The sequence below is a fragment of the Drosophila yakuba genome, chromosome X (assembly GCF_016746365.2).
Source record: "Drosophila yakuba strain Tai18E2 chromosome X, Prin_Dyak_Tai18E2_2.1, whole genome shotgun sequence".
NCBI classification, from domain to species: domain Eukaryota; kingdom Metazoa; phylum Arthropoda; class Insecta; order Diptera; family Drosophilidae; genus Drosophila; species Drosophila yakuba.
The window spans coordinates 13484649-13504201 of NC_052526.2; the positions used below are offsets into that span (position 1 = coordinate 13484649).

The 19553-nt window shown below is 44.4% G+C and overlaps 1 protein-coding gene across 1 annotated transcript; it reads right to left on the bottom strand.

Annotated features, from left to right (window-relative positions):
* Positions 1-268: 268 nt before the first annotated feature.
* On the bottom strand, positions 269-4044 carry LOC6525319. Its single transcript, XM_002101119.4, has 5 exons — positions 3469-4044; positions 2059-3324; positions 1235-2004; positions 817-1174; positions 269-731 (listed from the first exon to the last, which is right to left on the bottom strand). The coding sequence occupies exons 1-5, from the start codon at positions 3593-3595 to the stop codon at positions 439-441; spliced, it is 2814 nt and encodes a 937-aa protein (XP_002101155.1). The 5' UTR covers positions 3596-4044; the 3' UTR covers positions 269-438.
* Positions 4045-19553: the final 15509 nt, after the last annotated feature.

Sequence of the window (19553 nt, forward strand, 5' to 3'; positions counted from 1 at the left end):
CTCCACTGTACGCAGCGCTTGTTGGTCCTGTCATGTAACGGTTAAATCTGCATGAAAAATTAATGCTGTGTTGTTGATACGCGAAAGTGGAGAGAGAGAGTGGTCGCGGTATTGGGCATGTACACACACACATTCATATGAACATAGAGCTGTGTCTGCGAATTGTTGTGTGTCGAAATTAGCATTGGCTTGCGGTACAATTCCACCCACAGATTTACAGTTGCCGACGACGACGATGCACACACTTTGTTTACCCATGCATTTGCTGTTTTTAAAGACATGGATTTCGTGAGATTTTATTGTACTGTTAAGTTGACCGTTACATTGGATTTATCTGTCTGTCTGTCTATCTCTCTTACGCCTCATGGTGGGAACAATTGCGAGAGTAGTAAGTGGATGGGTGAGCACGGGCGACATAGCGGGACACTCAGTGAACACTCAGTAGCTGGGACGCCATGGGAAATATGGAAAGTGGAACTGACGCCGCTGCTGCGCCGACTGCGACGCCGACGGCGACTGCGACTGCAACTGCAACGATCGACGTGTTGTTGTCGCCGCTGCTGCTGTCGGCGTTTCCTTTCCCGATCTCCGACCAGCTCCACCAACTCCAACTCCCCTTCCCCCACCTCCACCAGAAATCGCAGCTCCATTCCCCTTTTTCGTTGTTGTCTTCGCCGTTACCACAATTGCAGCAGACCGCTTCGCTGTTAAAGGTGCTGTTGCAGTAGCAGCTGTAAAGAGTCAACAGGATATATGTATTTGTACTAAAAGAATTAAACAAATGTTAAGAGAAATTAACAAAATCCGAAACTTTACCTGCTGTCTTCATCTGTGATCTTTTTAATCCCCTCGTTTTCAGAACCAATCTATCTAATTCTGGTTTCGCTGTTAATGACGAATGAGTCACAGTGCCCGCTTTGGATACCACCTGCTCAGCCTTGCCGCCGGAACTGGCTGCACTGCGTCTGACCATCGGTCGAGCATTGCTCCGACTGGTTGTGGTTGTGGTTGATTGTGTGGAGCCGTGGTGACTCTGCAGCTTGGAGGTTTGCTTGGATCCCTCGATGGCCGATGGACTTATCGGGGATTCCTGCAGATGCTGCGCCTGCTGATGGAGGATCTCCGCCTTGAGTATCTGCTGCTGGGTGCGGAAGGCGCGCTTGTAGGCCGAAACCTGTCAAGGATCATTGGATTGCAGCTGCACGTTACATGTGAGTATGTATGTATTAACTACCTGCGAGGCACTCGCCACCAGCAGCTGATTGGCTCCCTTGAGTTGGGCTGCAGTCCTGTCCTCCCGCTTTAGATTCGCCTTCCTTACCGGCTTCTTCTCCTGCTTTCGATGCGTCTGCGCTTTCTGGATAGGATTAGCCGCAGTCAAGTCGGCCTCTTTGGCCGACTGCAGGAAGGAACGATGGCTGGAGCGGCTCACCTGATTGCTGGTCACCTTGGTCACGCGCGGCATGTCCTGTGGACTCTCCAGCAGCAGCTTGTTCTTCGCCATGTCCTTGACCTCCAGCAGGTTGAGTGGCAGATCCTCGCTCGTTGGTTCATCCACTTTGGGTGCGATCTGTAGACTCTGTTGCTGCAATTGGACGCGACGCACGGGTGCAACGGTGGCTCTACTGGGCTCATCTTGGACTGAAGCCGATCCCGAGGTGGCTTGTGAAGTGCCTTGGGAAGTGGAACCGGAATTGGCTCTACCATGCTCCGGATTCACTGTTGTCGATTCCATAGTATCGTCTTTAATCTTAATTCCTTCACTCGAGCGTAATTTTGTCACAGATCCAGATGGGACGCTCCAATTTTGGCCACTGGCACTCGCGTTTCCCACCGAAGCGTTGTCTGATTTGGCTACATTTGTTATCAAACCCGTTCCGCATGGGCTACTTGATCTGGGGTACTTGCGCCAATCTTCACCTGGATTAACATCCCAATCGCCCGATGTGTCCTCCGAACTCTTTGAACATCCGAAATCGGCTACCGACCTTTTGCCCAATCCATCTGCATATAATGGAGTCTATAATAGTATAGTTACATATATCTCGATTTGCTTACCTTCATATCTTCCCAAAGAATTGTCCCATGCGATGGTCGAGGAGGTGCTGGGCCTGAAACTAGTCCGCGAACTGCTGTCCAGGCTGGATCCCCGAGTGGTCCCATCGAATCCCCGCGGACCGAGTGGAGTGGCGGGTCGCGCCATCGTTTCCAGGGATTCCGTCAGCTGAACGGCTCCGGACTCCAGGCTACGGCTCCTCTGGCGATAGTTGGCGTGCAGCACATTGTGGAAGCTAAGCTGGCGCGGCTGTTGTCTCACCTGCAAACGTCTCGTGGTGGCGTTGCATGTGGTGGTATTGGTGGCATTGGTGGCATTGGTGGCATTGACGGCATTGGTGGCATTGGTGGTGTTGCTGGTATTGGTTGACCTTGCCGAGTGCTTTTCAATTCGACTCCTTGGCGAATCACGGATGCTGGTATTGATGGGTCTCTGCTGGCTCCGATTGAAGGCATAAGTGGCCACGGGTCCATCGGCGAACTGGATGTACTCGAACTGCTTGATGCGATCGCCCAAAGTCTGGAAGCGGAGGCGCATCTCCGACGGCTGACGTCCGTTTCTGGTGATGGTGCTGCCATTTGCGGTCGCCCCACTGCTCAGTGGACCGAGTCCGGACCGCTTGCGTCCACCATCCAATTTGCTCAGCACCGAAATGCGACGCTTGAGGGCGGCATCCACCGGCATCAGGGCGTCGCCATCGTTCCGTGGCATTTGAATGCCCTGGGCCAGTGTGCTCTTCGCCATGGCCGCAATGTGATGTTGCCTGCTTGGCGGCATCATCGCTACGGATCCCAAAGCAGACGCAGATGGTCGGGGTGGCATGCTCATGGAGCGGCCACTGAACATGCCCATGTCCACCAGCAGGTGGTTGTCCTCTTTGGAGTCGCTGCTTTTGCGCATCGAACGACTTTTGCGCTCCCGCCTCGCCTTGCTCTTGCGCAAGGAACCGACCAGGATCTCGGTGCGGGATGACTCGCTACTGCGACCGCTGGAGCAGCTCGAACTGGCGACCCTTCGCACGGAACTCTGGCCGTAAACGGAGGCGTAAGGACGAGCCGCCGTAAAGGACATGGAGCGCGAACGATTCGCCTGCATCATCGAGTACAGAAATTGGCCGGAATTGTTGGAATTGCTGGCCGCCGACGCCTGATCCGCCTGCATGATGTGGCTGCGCGGATAGATGTCGTTGGCACTGGGCTTCGCCTCCGCTCTCTTGATCCGGCGCAAAGGACCAACGTTCTCTGTCCGGAAACGCGGGTGTCGATTGTCTGCAAAATCATGGTTTTACAGAAAGTATCACTATACTATACTATCATTCAGAAGTTAGGAAACATATGGTTTTTTACTTATAACGTAAACTATCGTAAAATGTTATGTTACACATGTAACATAACAGTGTAACTGTAACTTACGTGAACTATAGCCGCGCTCATAGTACGTTCTAACGGCACTTTCGTACAGCTCGCTGGTGTTGCGCAAGAACCAGGGTTGCATTCGGGTATTCACCTTGATCAGGCGGTTTATCTGGTCGGGCTTCATCGTAACGCCGGATGGGATGGGTTCAACGGTTCTACGGTTTTACGGTTCTACGGTTCTACTTCCGGACGTAGGCAATACGTTCGCAATTTGGCAAGTGGCTCAGGTATTTGTGGCTGGCTTGCCTTCTATCTGTTTGGCTTGAACTTGAACAATTTTGCTATCAAAATGCACGGGAATCGGTGATAATGTTTGAATTTTTATTTGCCTGTTGCTCAGACCACTTTTGAATTGAATTGCTTGAGAATTTAATGCTCTTAAAACGAATGGCTTTTTTGGGGGGAGGGCGGGGAACGTAACTAACTGTTGTTGTACTAAAACATGCCGGTGCGTGAAAATGATTAAGTCTGTCTGTATTTTGAAAATCAAAAAAAAAAAAAAATCACACGCACGAAACTCAAGTAACGTTAACGTTGAAGCCGAGTAAAAAGAAATGTTACATTTATATCGATCACATTCGAATTTGACACAACAATTGAGGTCTGCTCAGTTTCACATATCATTTCATATATCATATATTCATATAACTTAAAGCACTTTCCCTTTGCTAGTCAATGGTATGAGTATTATAGTTGTGCTATCTTTAATCCAACGAATCCCACTGCTTTATTTAACTGCCGTGGGGCTCAGTCTGCGGCTTTTGCGTGTGCGAAACGAACGAAGTCCGTAACTTAGTTGTATAATTATGTGTGTTTCAATCAAATTAGCCCACACACCGGTCATACATAATGCACTTCATGCTCACTCACTCGTTAGTCAACGCTGCTAATCCGAGTCAACCATTCCAGGCCCCCAAGCCCCAAGCCCCCCTAGTCCAAACAACGTCGAGCCAACTCCGTGGCCCCACGAAAAAGCAGCCATTTGACATTGATTTATCAGTGGCTGTCAAAGTGCCGTCATCCGCCACCCGCTTTCCATCCGCTTTTCCATCCGCTCTTCCACCCGCTTTTCCATCCGCCTTTCCACCCGCTCTTCCACCCGCTATTCCACCCGCTCTTCCACCCGCTTTTCCACCCGCTTTTCCACCCGCTTTTCCACCCAATTTTCCACCCACTTCCGCCCCCCCAAGCCACACTACGTCCACTACTGGGCGTGGTCAAGGTAAAAATGTAATAATTAGCCGCAGTGATGTGATGATGTTTGGGGTCACCACTCTCCGCAGCTCCCCCTCGTTAGCCATGGTATCCGTATCTGTATCTGTATCTGTATCCTATCTGTGTCCCATCGTGGTGCCTCGATTTTGAGCTTGGCCAGCAGCAATTTGTCAAAGTTTGGCCTGAAAAATGAATGCTGGTCGTCCTGTGGATGCACTCGAAGAAATTGCACAGTCAAAGCAATTAGGAAATATCATTCAACTGCCGTAAACTTTGGTAACTGAGGCCAGATCAAAGGTTTGAGTAGCATCATTAAACTTGTTGTTATTGAAAGGAATGAAAGTATATGAAAGGTTTTAATGTTTATTTAAGTCAAAAAATATTTGCAAATTCATGTAAGTATATTTCTAGCCAAATTCCTGGTGAAATGGAAGCTAATATATTTTAAGGATTTTTTGTGGTGATTTACAGCTGAATTTGGAGGGACATTGTGACTTTAGATACCCAGTTTTTTGGCGAGTGCTTCTCCACGTTCAGGTGGTGGATTGGTGGAGTGGTGCTAGTGGTTCACCCGGTCGAGTGCGTGCACAGCGGTGGTGGGGATGAGTCCGTCGGTTGACCAGCCCGGTCCGTTGATGATGTTGTTTGCTTGTTTGTTATCGCCGCCCCACCGCATCGCCAATATCCCGACAGGCGGAGGACCGCTGGCGAAAAGTGCGCAGAATGCACAAAAATGGGGAGGAGCACATGGACAGCAGGAAACCAGAGCCGGACCCGTACAACCGGAGTGCCGGAGAGAACATGAGACCCAGACCCAGACCCAGACCCAGATGCAGATGCAGATGCAGACACAGACCCGGATCCAAATCCGGAGCAGCTGCAGCGGATGCCTGGCTAAATGCATTCAGTGCGCACGAATGCAAAAATTGATTTTAATTCAATTACAGTGCGTAATTTATGCATTGCCAAAAGCGACCACAAAACTCTAGTAAAATGCCCTCTGGTATTTCGTCTACTTCTTTCGGTTTTTCCCGGCTATTTCGGTGTTCATTTCCATTTTGTATTTTCAGTTGCGAAACTGGCAGATATTGAGGATCAATCTTAAGGACCTTCGGGATAACTTTTAAAATGACATTTTGGGATGGTAAGCATAATAATGTAATATTTTAATTTAATAGTCAAATTATTATTTATATTTTGAATTACATTTTGGGATGTTAGGCAGGCGAAAAAATTGACTATAATAATATAATAATCAAATTATTAAATATATTAAATAACTTATATGTACAAATTATTTTTCCAGTGCTTACAAACTTACTTATTTTTACTTACTTACTTTTGTGCATTTTTTTTGCTAAATGTCTGTTAAAGTTTTGACTGACTTAAGTTAATTAATTGACGCATTGCAACGTTTTTTCACCCTTTCTACGGTTTTTTATTGCCTTCTTTTGTTTTTTGCCTTTTTACCTTTGACCTTACTAATTGCAGCTTAGGCAAACACGCACACGCGAAAAGAGAAATGAAAGCAGTAAAAAATTCGAGTGCAAAACTTTCGCCCAGAGCCCGAAAAATATGCTGAAAGCCAAGGGGGGGAAGGGGGGACACCTTTCTCTTTTGTCAGTTTTTGCTTTCTCCGTCTCTAAGCTGCCACATTAGCAAGTGAGGTGCAAAGTTTACGAGTGTCCTTTTTCACTTCTCTTCTCTTGTTCTTGTCTCTACTTTCAGGCGTCACTCTCGCGTAGTCCTGCAAAGGACATTCGACTACCCTGGATATTCTCAGCTCTCGCTTTTTGCATTTTTTGCCGCTTTTGTATCTTTTGTAATTTGTAATTTCCGGATTTAAAGTATATAAGTATATTATATTGAAATGCTTTTTCAGATATACATACTCGTTTGTTTTGCAATGCCTTTCTCTCTTTTACAGGGTATTTACCGCTTCGCTACCTGCGCACTTGTAGTCAGCTTTTCTTCAGTTAAGTCTGCTTATGTCTGCAGTTGGGTCGTTTCTTCTTGTTTCTTCTTGTTTCTTCTTGTTTCTTGTGTTTTTTTTTATGTTTATTGCTGTTGCCGCTGATGTTGTTTGTTATGATTTTGAGTGGATGCGATGATGGGAGCACATCCTGCCCCTCGTCTCCTTTGACAGGTGAAAGAGAGTGGCAAGTGCCTTCGGAAAAGGTGACAAAAACAGGATGCGAATGGACTAATGTCCTGCCGTCCGCCGTCCGTCGTTTCAGTGCAGTGGCCTCATTAAAATTGACATTCATTGCATTTGGGCAATTAGACTAATTGACTTTTAACCAGTTCACGGCACATGTGACCCACCTTAAACCCCCACCCCCCTTTTTAACCCATATATGCATTTTGCATGGTTTGGCGCATTTTGTGCGCTTGGGGGCTGTGAGCAGCTGCATAATTGGGGGCGCGGTCGGGCAATTTAGGTTGCTGCAGGTGCCCAGTTCACGCAGTTCACGCAGCACAAGAATAATCCATAAAATATCGGCGTACTTAATCGTTAATCGATGGAAATGCACACTGCTTAACGTCAGATTTGCGCTAATTATACAGGGCTTATAGCGAATAATTACAATGAATTATATGAAATAGTTCAAATAATAATTACAAAAATATAACAATAATATAATCAAATAGGTATGGTTTAAAATATGATTGTTATCATAACAAAAATCAATAAACATTTATAAAAATACAACGTCGTCGCTGGAGTTTTGTCATTAAACGTAACCCTAGGCCACATTTATACATTTTTATATATTTATTTATTTCACTTCCTAGTATAATTCTTTATTATTCTTTATTAATTTGTCTAATGCAAGGCCAGCCAGCCAGCCAGCCATCCGTGAGCAAAAACGGTCTGGGGATGGAGCAATCGATGGGATTAGAGGAAAGTGAAAACTGTGATAAGGATCAATCAACTGAATCCTGCGGTCCACAAGCTTCACCGCAAACCCGCTCCCCCTCCCGCTGCTCCTGGCTCCTTAAGCTGGACGAGATTCTGGTGCAGGCCTTGTCAAGGAACTGACAAAAGAGCCAGAGAGTCGCGGCGAGCAAAAAACCGCACAGGAATGTGGAAAATGCTGTGTGGAAAGCGAAAAGCGGTGGCAAACCGTAAGGGGGGGGGGGGGGGGGGGGGAAAACTGGTCGAGCTGCAACGCGGAATGGCTGCGAAATGGAGATGAATGATGTGCGGGGGATTTGGAAACAGTTGCCACATGGCGTTAGTCAAGCTCAGGGATGCAAGTCAACTGCGCTTAGCGCTGCACTCACTTTGCCCAAAGCGGGTGGAAAAACCCTTCCACACCCACTGGTCGCAGCGTGGAAATGCGAGGAAAAACCACCCAGCCAACAACACAGTCCATCTGGCTCAACACTGCACTGCACTGCACTGCACTGTAGTCGCTCATTCATTCATTTGCCCAGTCAGGCATTCATTCATTTCCTTGATTATGTTTCTTATCAATGATAAATGAATATGAACGTAGCGAGCACTCAAAACTGCTCCAAAACTGGCTGGCAAAGTGAAAGTAAAACCAGCAGGGGATGCCTTGGCTATTCCCACAGACTGGCGAACGGATTTAGTTGGGCCAAAGCGATTTGCCAGCTCACCTTTTCAAGCAAATTAAATATTTCGCCCTTATCTTTGCTTAATAATATTGCAAGTTACAAGTTAAACAATTTTATAATAATAATTAAGGTGTAGTTTCTGGACAAGATTGGTAAAAAAACAAGCAATTCCTTCACAAACTATTCCATTTGAAACCCATTGAATTGGCTAAAATGCTTGCAATATATCGATATGCCACACCAGGATGCAACATACACACACACACACACACACATTGCAAATCCCAGAGTTCGCTGAGGCGAAAGCCAAAAGGGAAAACGAAAGTCAAGCGCAGTGCAGAATTGCTCCTGAAACGAAACCCAAATGCTCCTGATGCGGCTGCACATCCGAGCATTCAACCAACCAGCCAGCCAGCCACATGGACTCCTCTCCAGATCCTTCATCCCAATCCCGATTCCGATTCCGATCCCGATCCCAACCGGACCAGACCACACCAGACCAGCGAAAGCAGAGTCAATCCCAATCACTTTGCACTGAAAGTATGAATCAAATTCAGCATTTCGGATATTATCAACTATTATCCCCTAAGCATTTTCATTAAGTTTCTAGTTAGAAAATTATATTTAAATCATAATTATTTATATGAGCTTCTGATAAATAATTATGCTTCTATTTTCACCAACATTTTTTTCCAGTGCAGCACACATTCGACCCGCCATCACTTGATTGCCGCAGCGACTTTGGAGCGCAAAGTTCTTTGTGGTCAGGCATGCGATGGGTTAAGGGCGGGGCGCCCAGCTAGGGGTTAAGGCTGGGGGGCATGGCCAAAACTCTCGCCGGGAATCAGCTAAAACAGGCAGTGCCATGGGGAAAGGGGAATGGGGGGTGGTCGGCATTTTGGCCGATTCAAGTGGGCGCTCGGCAATTTTCCAGCACTTTAGAAATAAAATTTTTAACAACTCGTCGAGGCGGCCGTTACGTGCGCCGACGTTTAAACTCCCCAAAGGCGGCAAAAAAAAAAATAAAAAAAAACTGGCAACGTGGGGCAAAGCGGTCCGCAGGTGCGGTTTCACTGAGAAATAATATGTAAACATGTTGAATAATAAATAAATTTGATTTGATTTTAATTGGATGTGCGTAAGGAAGTTAAAGTTGAACTCAAGTATATTCGAAACTTAGAAGCTACACAAATGAAGTAGTGACCTTTTTGGAATATCATATTATGATATTAAAGTCTAGAATTTTTCTTAGCATTTGAATTAGTGATTTAATAATATTTTTGCATATGCAAATGCAGCTCATACCAGTGCAGCACTGAGAACAACTTTTGGCCGCCTTCCTTGACCTTCTGTCAGTTCCAATCCCGCTCAGCGCCAAAAACTTTGGCCATGCAGCTAAAATATGCAGAAAGGAGCAGCGGCGGCATCGTCATCATCATCATTGCCATCGCCATCGCCATCGCCATCGCCATCAGCATCTTTATCCAGGGGAATATCAGCAGAACGATGAAGAGTAGCAGGAGGAGGAGGAGGAGGCGTGGGTCTAACATCAATTACGCACACATTGAAGGCATGTGCCACGCCCAGCATCCTTCGTTATCCCTTTGATGGACTTTGCAATGAATTAATAATGCCGAGTGGGTGAGCGAGCTGCATATTCTTGCACCTCTCTATCGGCCACGCCAATCCATGTAATTATGTCACGAGCTAATAGAAGGTGAAGGGGTAAAATCCCGTCCGTCCGTTGTCCGTTCGTTGTCCGTCCGTTGTCCGTCCGTATAAAGGCATCGATTGTCCTTGTGATGGCGTTCTCTTGGTTCCTGTTCCACTTTCTCCTGCATTATTTATGCCAATTGACGTTGAATAATTAGCCTTCCGTTTTTGCCCGGGGCTTAAAATTGTCAGCCCAACAATAACATGGTGCTTAGTACGAAGCAGTAGAGGCAACCAGTACCTACCAGTACCTACCAGTACTCCAATCCCTATCGATGGTCATTAAAACAGCCCGGGTGCTTTGGTAATTTGTGATATATGACTAGTCAATGGCGGCCATCAATATTTCCCGGGCTAATGACTCCACCGGCTTGCAGCGTCATCGCTTCACAAGAAAATGCCCGGGAAAGTGCATAAATAAAAAAAAGGGAAAAGGGAGTCTTTTAGTCGCAGGGATAATGACCATAATGACGATCCAAATGACAGGCGGAAAAGCGGGCGAAAGGGGAAAAATGCCGCGGCCCAGTTATGGCTATTATGAAATTCTATCTAGCCTTGAATCCTAAACGACTTTTGCTGTACGAGTATATATAGTAGTAGTAGTATGTATTGGAAATACCTGTGCAAATAAATTAGTGGAAAATGCAATTTTAATTTTTAAACAAGCTATTTAAAAGGGGGAAATACAAAAAATTAAATAAACAAAAACAAGTTAAGGGAAAATGCTACTTTTCTGCCACTCTCCCCGGGGACAATCAAACGGAATGCGAAAATCTGCAACCGCCAAGGAAATGGAGCCGGAAAAGTACGGCCAAGTTGGGAAAGAGGGAAACAAATTGTGAAAGGCGAAAGAGTCTGAAAAGTAGGAAAAGTAGAAAAAGGCAGGGCTCATGTTCCGCGCGTTACTCTTTTCAAAATATATATTTCAAAAATTAAGGAATATGAACTTGTACTCATACGTATACAAAATATATTAAAGTAATAGTAAATACTAATACTAAAATATTGAATCACAAAAAAGTTGTGTTGTTTAAAGTTTAGGTAATATGAGTGTTTATTATGTATTTAATCATTAATGTATTAATGTTAATATAGATTTTTGTAAAGTTTTACTTTACATATTCATTTTCTATGATATATACTTTTAATATACACTAACCACTTGGTAGAGCATTCACAGTGCGGTGCATGTACGCCTTCTCGACTCTGGCTCATTTTCTTTTCATTTTTTGCTGCTGTTTTGTGTGAGCTTCTTTTTTCTGTGTGTTGTGATGTGCCGGGGGAATTGGCTTTTGGGCTTTGAGTCCTGACAAGTGTGCCGAAATGTCCTAGACATTTGTCATGCCTACGAAAGCAGGGGCAGCTGTCGTCTGAGTGTGTGTGTGTGTGTGTGTGTGTGTGTGTGTGACTGTGTTTGTGGGCCAGAAGTCACATGGATATATGGAATGAGGGGCCTACAATCAGTTGCCCCCAAACCGACTGCCAACCCCCCCCAGCACCCCTAACCCATCAGCTGTCAGTCAATCAAATAAGCAGATAGCTAAATGTAGGTGGAAACGGGCTTGGCTCTTTAAAAATCAGAGGACGTCGATTGGGTCGGCAGTTTGGCCAACAGGTTTCGGGTTCAAAATTACATTTGTTATGTTTGGCTTGGCTTGAACTGAATCTAAGGTAATTTGCAGCACCACAAGCTAAGCATTTGACTAAGAAAATGGATTAGATTGTTGATATCTATGTAATGTGGGCTGGTACTTGTGACGAACCAAGTGTTCCATTTGAGAAACTGCTAATTAAGAAACATGCGCTTAAATCAACTTTATGCCTTGCTCATTTCCAGCTCAACTAATCGATCTATTAACTTGGCCATCAGCTCACTGGAAATGAAATCCCCACAAGTCGTGGTAAGCAGCGTTTTCGGCATTTTCCCGGATGCCGCGAAGTTTATGAAAAAGTAAATAGATCCATTAACCTGTTAACGTGGATTATCTGCCACTCGCGTTTTTCCTTTCGCCTGTTTTCTTTAGTTTGGCGAAAATCTTCGCCTGGATTTGGCCCCGCGAGAGAAGTTTCGTTTCGGTACGAATTTTAAATGCAAACGCAGTTAAATAAATTGCCACCTGATAGGAAAGTCAACAGGGCGGCCTGTGTTAGTTCAACGACAAGGAAAAAGGAAAATAGGGGCCAAATAAGAGCCAACAAAGGCGTGGCACGTACAGAGCTTCTTAGGAAAAATGCACTTGGAAAAAAGTAGGAAAGAGTTTAAGCCACAATACAATTGAAATTGAAAATATTTCTTGACTATATTCAAACTATTTAAGTAGACAGCGAAATTTTGCAGAAAGTATATTTTCTTGCAGTTGAAAAATTACATTCTGGCACCATAAATTAGTACAAAATTATGATCTAGTCTCGCAGTGTATTCCCCATCTGTTTTTCTCAGCCTTCGCCCTTCAATGGCGAACTGAAGGTGAACAAATTGACAAAGGCGTCAAAGTGAAGTTGCCCCGCAGGACTTGCCGCTGCCACTCCTTTTCCCCACTTCCTCGTCCCCTCGCTCGTCCCACGTTTAGTTTATGCCACTGATTTCGCTTTCACCTCCTGTGAATTCCCGTTTGGCTCCTTTGGCTCCTTTGGCTCGTGGGCCAGATTACGCATACGCCGCGTGTGTCACGCATTTTTTTTATGCCAACGGAAAAGAGCAAACGGGGGGGTCAGAGTTCAGCTGCGTGCGGTTCGCCTCTGTTGCCTTCAAAAATAAAATTAAATGCCTTTGATTTATTTATTTATTTATTTATTGTTCGACATCTTGCTGCTCTCGTAGATGGAATTTTAAAGAGGTTGTATAGAAAATAATGGCTGCGTGCTTCTTGTAGTTTTAAATGCACATAAATTATGCAGTTCTGGTCAAAGCGAAGTTAATGGAGGTCACTTTGGCAGGGGGCTACATTCTAAAGCACATGTCATTGGATTTAATAGTGTATAATAAGTCATACAGAGAGTGAGTTTTATAATCATAAAATCACAATTTAATTTCCATACATACTATTTATCTAAACCCTTGACTTTCAGCATGTATGAATATGAATATGTATAACACTCTATCTGAATGAACCTAGCTGCACTTTTTTTCTTGGTGGTTTTTATTTTCTCCTCGTTGCCTGCCACTTTTCACAACGTTTTCCACTTTTTCCACTTTTTCCACGCTTACCCAGCTGCCTTTGTCTGGCACTTTTGTTGTATTCGTCGGTCTACTCCACATGACATTGCTCAGTTGGTTGGTTGGCTGCTGTTAAGCCACCTTTTGCACCACCGCACCACCGCACCACCGCACCACCCGCTCCTTGATTTTTAACGATTTTTTGAACTGGGCGCGAATTTGTTTTCCACGCTTTTCAGTTTTCTGCTCTACCTCCTTACCTCTGCTGCCTTTGATTTCACGTTGGCAGTGGCGCTGGTTCTTCTCTGAATGCATGTGTGTGTGTGTGTTGAGTGTGTGTGTGTGTGTTGAGTGTGTGTGCTGAGTGTGTGTGTTGAGTGGCACTTGACAAAGTTATGACACACCCGCAGGTGCGGCCAGAATGCCGGCATTGATGCCGATGATGATGACGATGGAGGTGGAAATGGAAGTGGAAGTGGAGGCGACTCTGAAATTTGCCAAGAGATTGCAGATGAGCGGCAGGATATTTTTGCTGCCAGCAATTGATCCTGACGATCGGTGTAGGCCTTTAAATCAATTACGTTGTGTCCGTGCATTTCCAGAGATTTTTATTGGGGTCATGGGGCTGTAAAAGTGCCACTAAAGTATCTAGAACTTGAAACCTTAGATCTTTTCGCTTTGCTTCGTTTTATATTCCTCTGCTGCGTTCCGTGTAAAAGCCATTTGTATTTCGATCCACTGGTAATGGTAAATGGTAAATATGTCAATCCTTTGCGTTAACTTCATGTTCAGGTCGTAAAAAAGCCGGCGCGACTTGGAAAAGTTGACTGTCGGGCGTCGGTTTTCTTGAGCAATTTCCCGGCCCCGCGTTGGGCGCCAATTATTTGGCCAAACGACGACAGTGCCATCAAAAGGGGATTGATGGACGAATCAACAGGTTGTCGAAGCATTTGCTCCCCTTTTTCAACTGTCTGCGTCATACCCATGGTTTCTACCTTTGATTAAGAGCTGGTAAAGTTCGGTTGTCAGTCTATTGATGACTTCGATGACTGCTTTTCAACACCTCAGACTCGACTCTCTGTACTCTTTGTCAGTTTTAATGGCAGTTTGCATGTTTGTTCGCCCCCTGCCCATCAGTCAATAGATTTCATTATTGCCCATAGGACAAACTTTCACTTCGATTTGCCGCCAGGCTGACTTTTGACTCGACTCTCAGCCGATAAATGTCCTTTGTCTTGCCCGGTTCCTATTTCCTTTCTTTCTCTCCCTCTCTTTCCTTTTTGTTTCCCTTTCTCTTTCCCTTATTCATTGAGTTTTTGTTGTATTTATATGGCCCAAAGATTTTATTGCTTTTACCACAAAGACGACAGACGACAATTTTGCACAAATTATTTGCGCAAAGTTTCACAAAGTGTATGTTTTTATTTTCAGGCTCTTTAAATACCCTGTTTCATTTTTTACTCTAAAATTCTCTTGTTCTCATAGTCACATATATCCAAGAACAATGTGCTGCAAACATGTATAGTTCATATAAAAATAGCAAAAGTCGATGTAAACTATTAAGCAGCGTCTTTCAACTTTTTAATGAGTATCTTTTAGTCAGTACATTCTGGTGTCTTAACGCACTCGTTTTCATTGTTCTAGCTTGTCATTGATCAGCGTCGGGGAAACAATTTAGTCACCTTTGATGGTTGCAAAGAGAAAAACAAACAAAATCGAGGGAAATGCAAAAAGTTTTACGTAAAATTCGAATTAATGATGTGCGTTGTTCCCTCGATATTTTCAACTTTCAAACGCCAAATCGAAGCTGGTTACATGCTGGGGAATGGGTCAAAAATCTGGCAACAGATAGAGCCAACAGATGCCAGGACACTTGAATCATCAATTCTTTCCACTTCCTCCCTTTTTCCAGGCATTTTCCGCATCTCCTTGAGCCATTAGCTTTTCATTAGCAACTTTTATGAACGTCGATTTGCCGGCTTTTAATTAGCAAAAAAGGGCCGCAACAAGCTAAACACAATTTGCAACTTTTTTATGGCCACCACGAAACTGATAAGCAGAAATATGCTTTGATTGTTAAGCGAGAATGGGTACTGTGATTCCCCAAATCGCTTTACGACGTACGAATTTTACGATTATATGTGTATATTAATGATGGCCATGAAATTTTACAGTGGAGTGAATTTCAGATGTGCTCCTTTTAATGAGGCGTAATGCAAATGCATATCTTTTGTAAATTCGATTTTTGCCGAACGAAAAGTAATGATAAGTCATGAATTTGTTGGCAAGATTAAGGAGCACACTTAAGCATATTAATTTATAATTCATACACAAGTGAGTGTTTTTTGCAGACATCTACGAGTATATTGTTTTTGCCACTCCACTGTGCTCGTGTTTGGGCATCGTTTTGGGGCACAGGACGATGATTTTGGTAAGCGGCAGGCACGGCTTCCGTTTCACATACCAACGGGATCATTACTTCTGCAACATTTTTCTTCCCCATCTGCTTTTCTTTTAATTAACAACGCCGGGCGCTTTTGGGTTGGTCGGATTTTCGTGGGAATTGCATGGGATTTTCGGTGTGACAGCCTACTAAACTCCTTTGTGGCAGAGGTGTGCGAGGTCAGGGGTCAGGTGGTGGAAGGCGGCAGCTAGCTCAACTTGCAACACGCACACACACATACTGAAACACACACACACACACACGAGTCGGGCTTAAAACTGGAAACTCAATTAGGTTGCATGCGAGAGCTCATCGCTGCCTTGTCAAACACGTGGCATGAAGCTGTTCCGTGCGGCAAGGAAAATGGGAAAGCGGGAAATTCCGGTTGGCGAAGTGAAGGGCAAGGGGAATTGGGTTGGATATCAAAATCACGGCGACAACAGAAAGTACAAGCGAAGTACAACAATTACACGAAGGGGAGGGGTTTGTGGGCTGGGGCGACAACACTAAATACCCAGCAAGTGGAAAGTGGAAAACGGAAACGGAAATGGCACACAGTAAGAGCGAGATGGCGGGAAGTGCTGCTCATGAGTGTGTGTGTGTGTGTAAGTATGTGTATGTGTCGCTTGTAATTCATAGGAAATCTTTTTGTGCGATTAAAGTTTGAATAAATCAAAGTGACTCCGAGTAACGTGTGCTTAATTTCCCTGCTTAATGGAGGTCAAATATATACACAAATTAAAGATAAATTATTATTTCCTGCACTATCTTGCTTAATGTTGTGTTTTTTCCCCATTCTAAATACTTAATAGCTTTGGAAAATCGATGTTTATTTTTAATTATATATTTTTTTTATGGGAGTACTTTAAAAACCAGTTTAAGCCCACTTTTGGAACTTATTACTTTTACAGGAGTTCTTGATCAGTAACTAAGTTTTATTTTAAGTGTGTTTCCGCTTGCCGCACCACCCCCGCCCCCGCTTGCCCACCCACAAGCATGACCATGTCAGCATTTTTAACTCGCATGTGTTAAAAACGAAAACCGGGTAAAGCAAAGACAAACGAGTCCGGGACATGCCAGGCCAAGAACTGAGCCACTACAATGACCCATCCCCCATCACCCATCACCCGTCCCCCTTCTTATCCGGAGGTTTGGATCCCCCATCTGCCCTCTCTTTCGCGGGGTGCTTATGCCGTCTCTTTCGGTCGCTTGTTCAAAGCTTGCCAAGAGCAGAGCTCTTCAATTCAATTCAACTGCGCCATGTTCATTGTTTATTTTTCATTTAATTTTACACTATTTTTTCTACCCTGTCTCGTTCTTTTTTGTTTCCCATCTCGGAAAGATGGGCGTGCTTCTATTTGGCACTCATTTGATACCCTGGAATGTCATTTGTATGTTCTCTAAGAAAGAGGAATATCCTTTGGGACTTGAAATTAGAATTCAATGATAAGTATACTTCTCTTTTTGAATGAATGATAATGAACTTATCCACACGTCTTACATATTTACTATATTTAAGTAATTTAGATTATAAACAATTTATTATTTAGTTTTTTGTATTGCCAGTTAACTTTGATCTTTAGATCACATGCCCCATGAGGTATTTTCATTTTCGTTATCATCTGGAGATTTGTAGTCCATTGTCTTGTATTTTTTGTGTTAGTTTCAGCAGCAGATATTCAATTATGGGAACGAAACGAAACGGAACGGAACGTAATGGAACGCAGGGATAGGGGGGAGGGGGCGAGGTCATCTAGGGGGCGTGGCCGGTCGATGGGCGGTGGTTGGGTGGCATGCCTTTAGCTAGTTTCGTGGGCTGAGGCGAACAAATTTTCGGCGCGTAAATGACAAAAGTTTTGTAGCACTCGAATGTTGATCTTTAGTCAGGTCTAGGATGTGGGCGGGGGGCGGTGGGCGGTAGGAGGGAGGCGTGGCAGCTGGAACACACGGTAAGCGGGCAACATCGTTAGCTAACAACTGACAGGCGGGGGTCAAAGATGAAGGGGGGGAGGGGGCGGTGGCGAAAGGGCGCGGTAAGTGGCATCCTTGAAAGTTGCGTTGAGGCGCCGCACGCAATTTGCCGCAACAACAACGACACAGTGTTTCTTCTGCCCACCGCCCACTAAAAAACAAACAAAACCAAAAAAAAAAGAAAATAAAATAAATAACTGAAGAGGAGAGAAGAGGAAACGAAAAAGTATATAATAAAATCAAAACAAAGGTCATTACAGAGGGAGAGGCAATGAGCGTGCGAGCGAGGCAGACAGACTGCGTGCCAAGGGGCACTACACTGCGATTAAAGCGAGTGCAGTCCTGAAACTAATGTTTAGATTCAGGGTATCATAAGAGTTGAATTGTATTAAAGAATAGCTAAACAAAAGACATCAGCATCAGTTCGATTTTGGTAAGTTCCTATTTATATTTAGCTTTTCTCTCAGTGCATGCAGTGTATGTGAGCAGGACTCGAGCTGAGTCTGATGCTGATGCTGCTGAGGCTGCGGCTGACAGGAGCTGAACTGAACTCGAGTCGCCGTAGTTGGCAGACAGCTGCGACAGCCACGAGCTCTCCGCCGGAGACCAAAATGTGCCAAATTGAGATAAAGAACCATTGAGAATTTAGTTGCAGCGCCGTCCGCCGGGGGCGCTGCTGCACCAAAAGGGGCGGTTCAAAAGTACCAGAAAATGTGTAAATTGCAACGCTTTCCGATTTGAAAGACCTTCATCTATGTAAACATTTTTCAAATACTTTATAATTGTTATCTAAAATGCAGCTATCTGCAAATCATTCACTTTTTTATTTCTGCCTGCTTTTAAACACATTTATAAGTGATTTTAGATAGACGAGAATGCAAAAGTGACTTAAGTGGGTATATATTAACCTAAAACATATGTTAATAAACTGCAGGCATGCACTAATTTATGAAAGTTGAGTAAAATGCTGAGGGTTTTTTATAGTATTTAAAGTAACCCAGTTAGCGTTACACGACTGGCTGTGAAACACATATTTTGAGCCAGCCACAACAGCCTTTGTCCAGTGTCCTTTGCCGTCAGCGAAGGTCCTGGCATGCAGTGTGTGCGGTCCATAGGTGAGTCCGCCGGGAAGCGGATGATTGAGCGGCCATTAGTGATCATTACACGAGGGCTGGCAGCCGGAGGAGAGGACAACCAACAGCAGGAGGACACAACAATGGCCGGGAGTCCTTTGTTGGATGCCACCAAAAATTATTATTTGTGTGTGGAGCGCGCCGCTTCGCTGTCCTTTTGTTCGTGTGTCTGCGGTTTGTCTAACAAGGCACAAGGCACAAGGCACAAGGCCATATTGTTTTCAAAAAACAATAACAGCTGGCGCTGAAAAAGGACAGAGGAGCGGCAGGAGGAGCGCCCCAGAGTTCGCAGGACAATGAGCGACGTTCGGCGAGGAGTCGACAACAATTAAATTAAATAAACTTGCTTCAAATGTTATGTAAATGCAGCGCTCGACTCGCTAATTGAGTCGTCGTTGTTCTCATTATCCTTCGTCCTGCGTTTGCCTTTTATACGCTCTCTCAGCAAAATGAAAGGCATAGTGCCACCTTATAATCCCATTTAGGTCCAAAAAATAAAAAAAAACTACAACTTTATTGTAATGCTGCGAAATCAAATGGGCATTATTGCGTTCTTTGTTTGGCATGAAAGGCTTTTTATTTTTATTTATGCCACAAACACTTTAAAAGTAACTAATCTAAAGCAATTACTTGGGAAATTATTAAAGTTAACTTTAAACTTTCAACAAAACACTTGTAACAAATAGCCAAGCAGGCAGATAATTATATTTAGTTTAACAGATTTATCTTAATTGTTAATTCAAACGCCGCATTTTAAAGGGTATTTAATTTGAAGCTGTCAACAGGATAATGTGAACTGCCACCTTTTATCCTTTTTGGCACTCCCAGCCATTGTGGGTGGCTATTAATGATGGATGAACTTAAT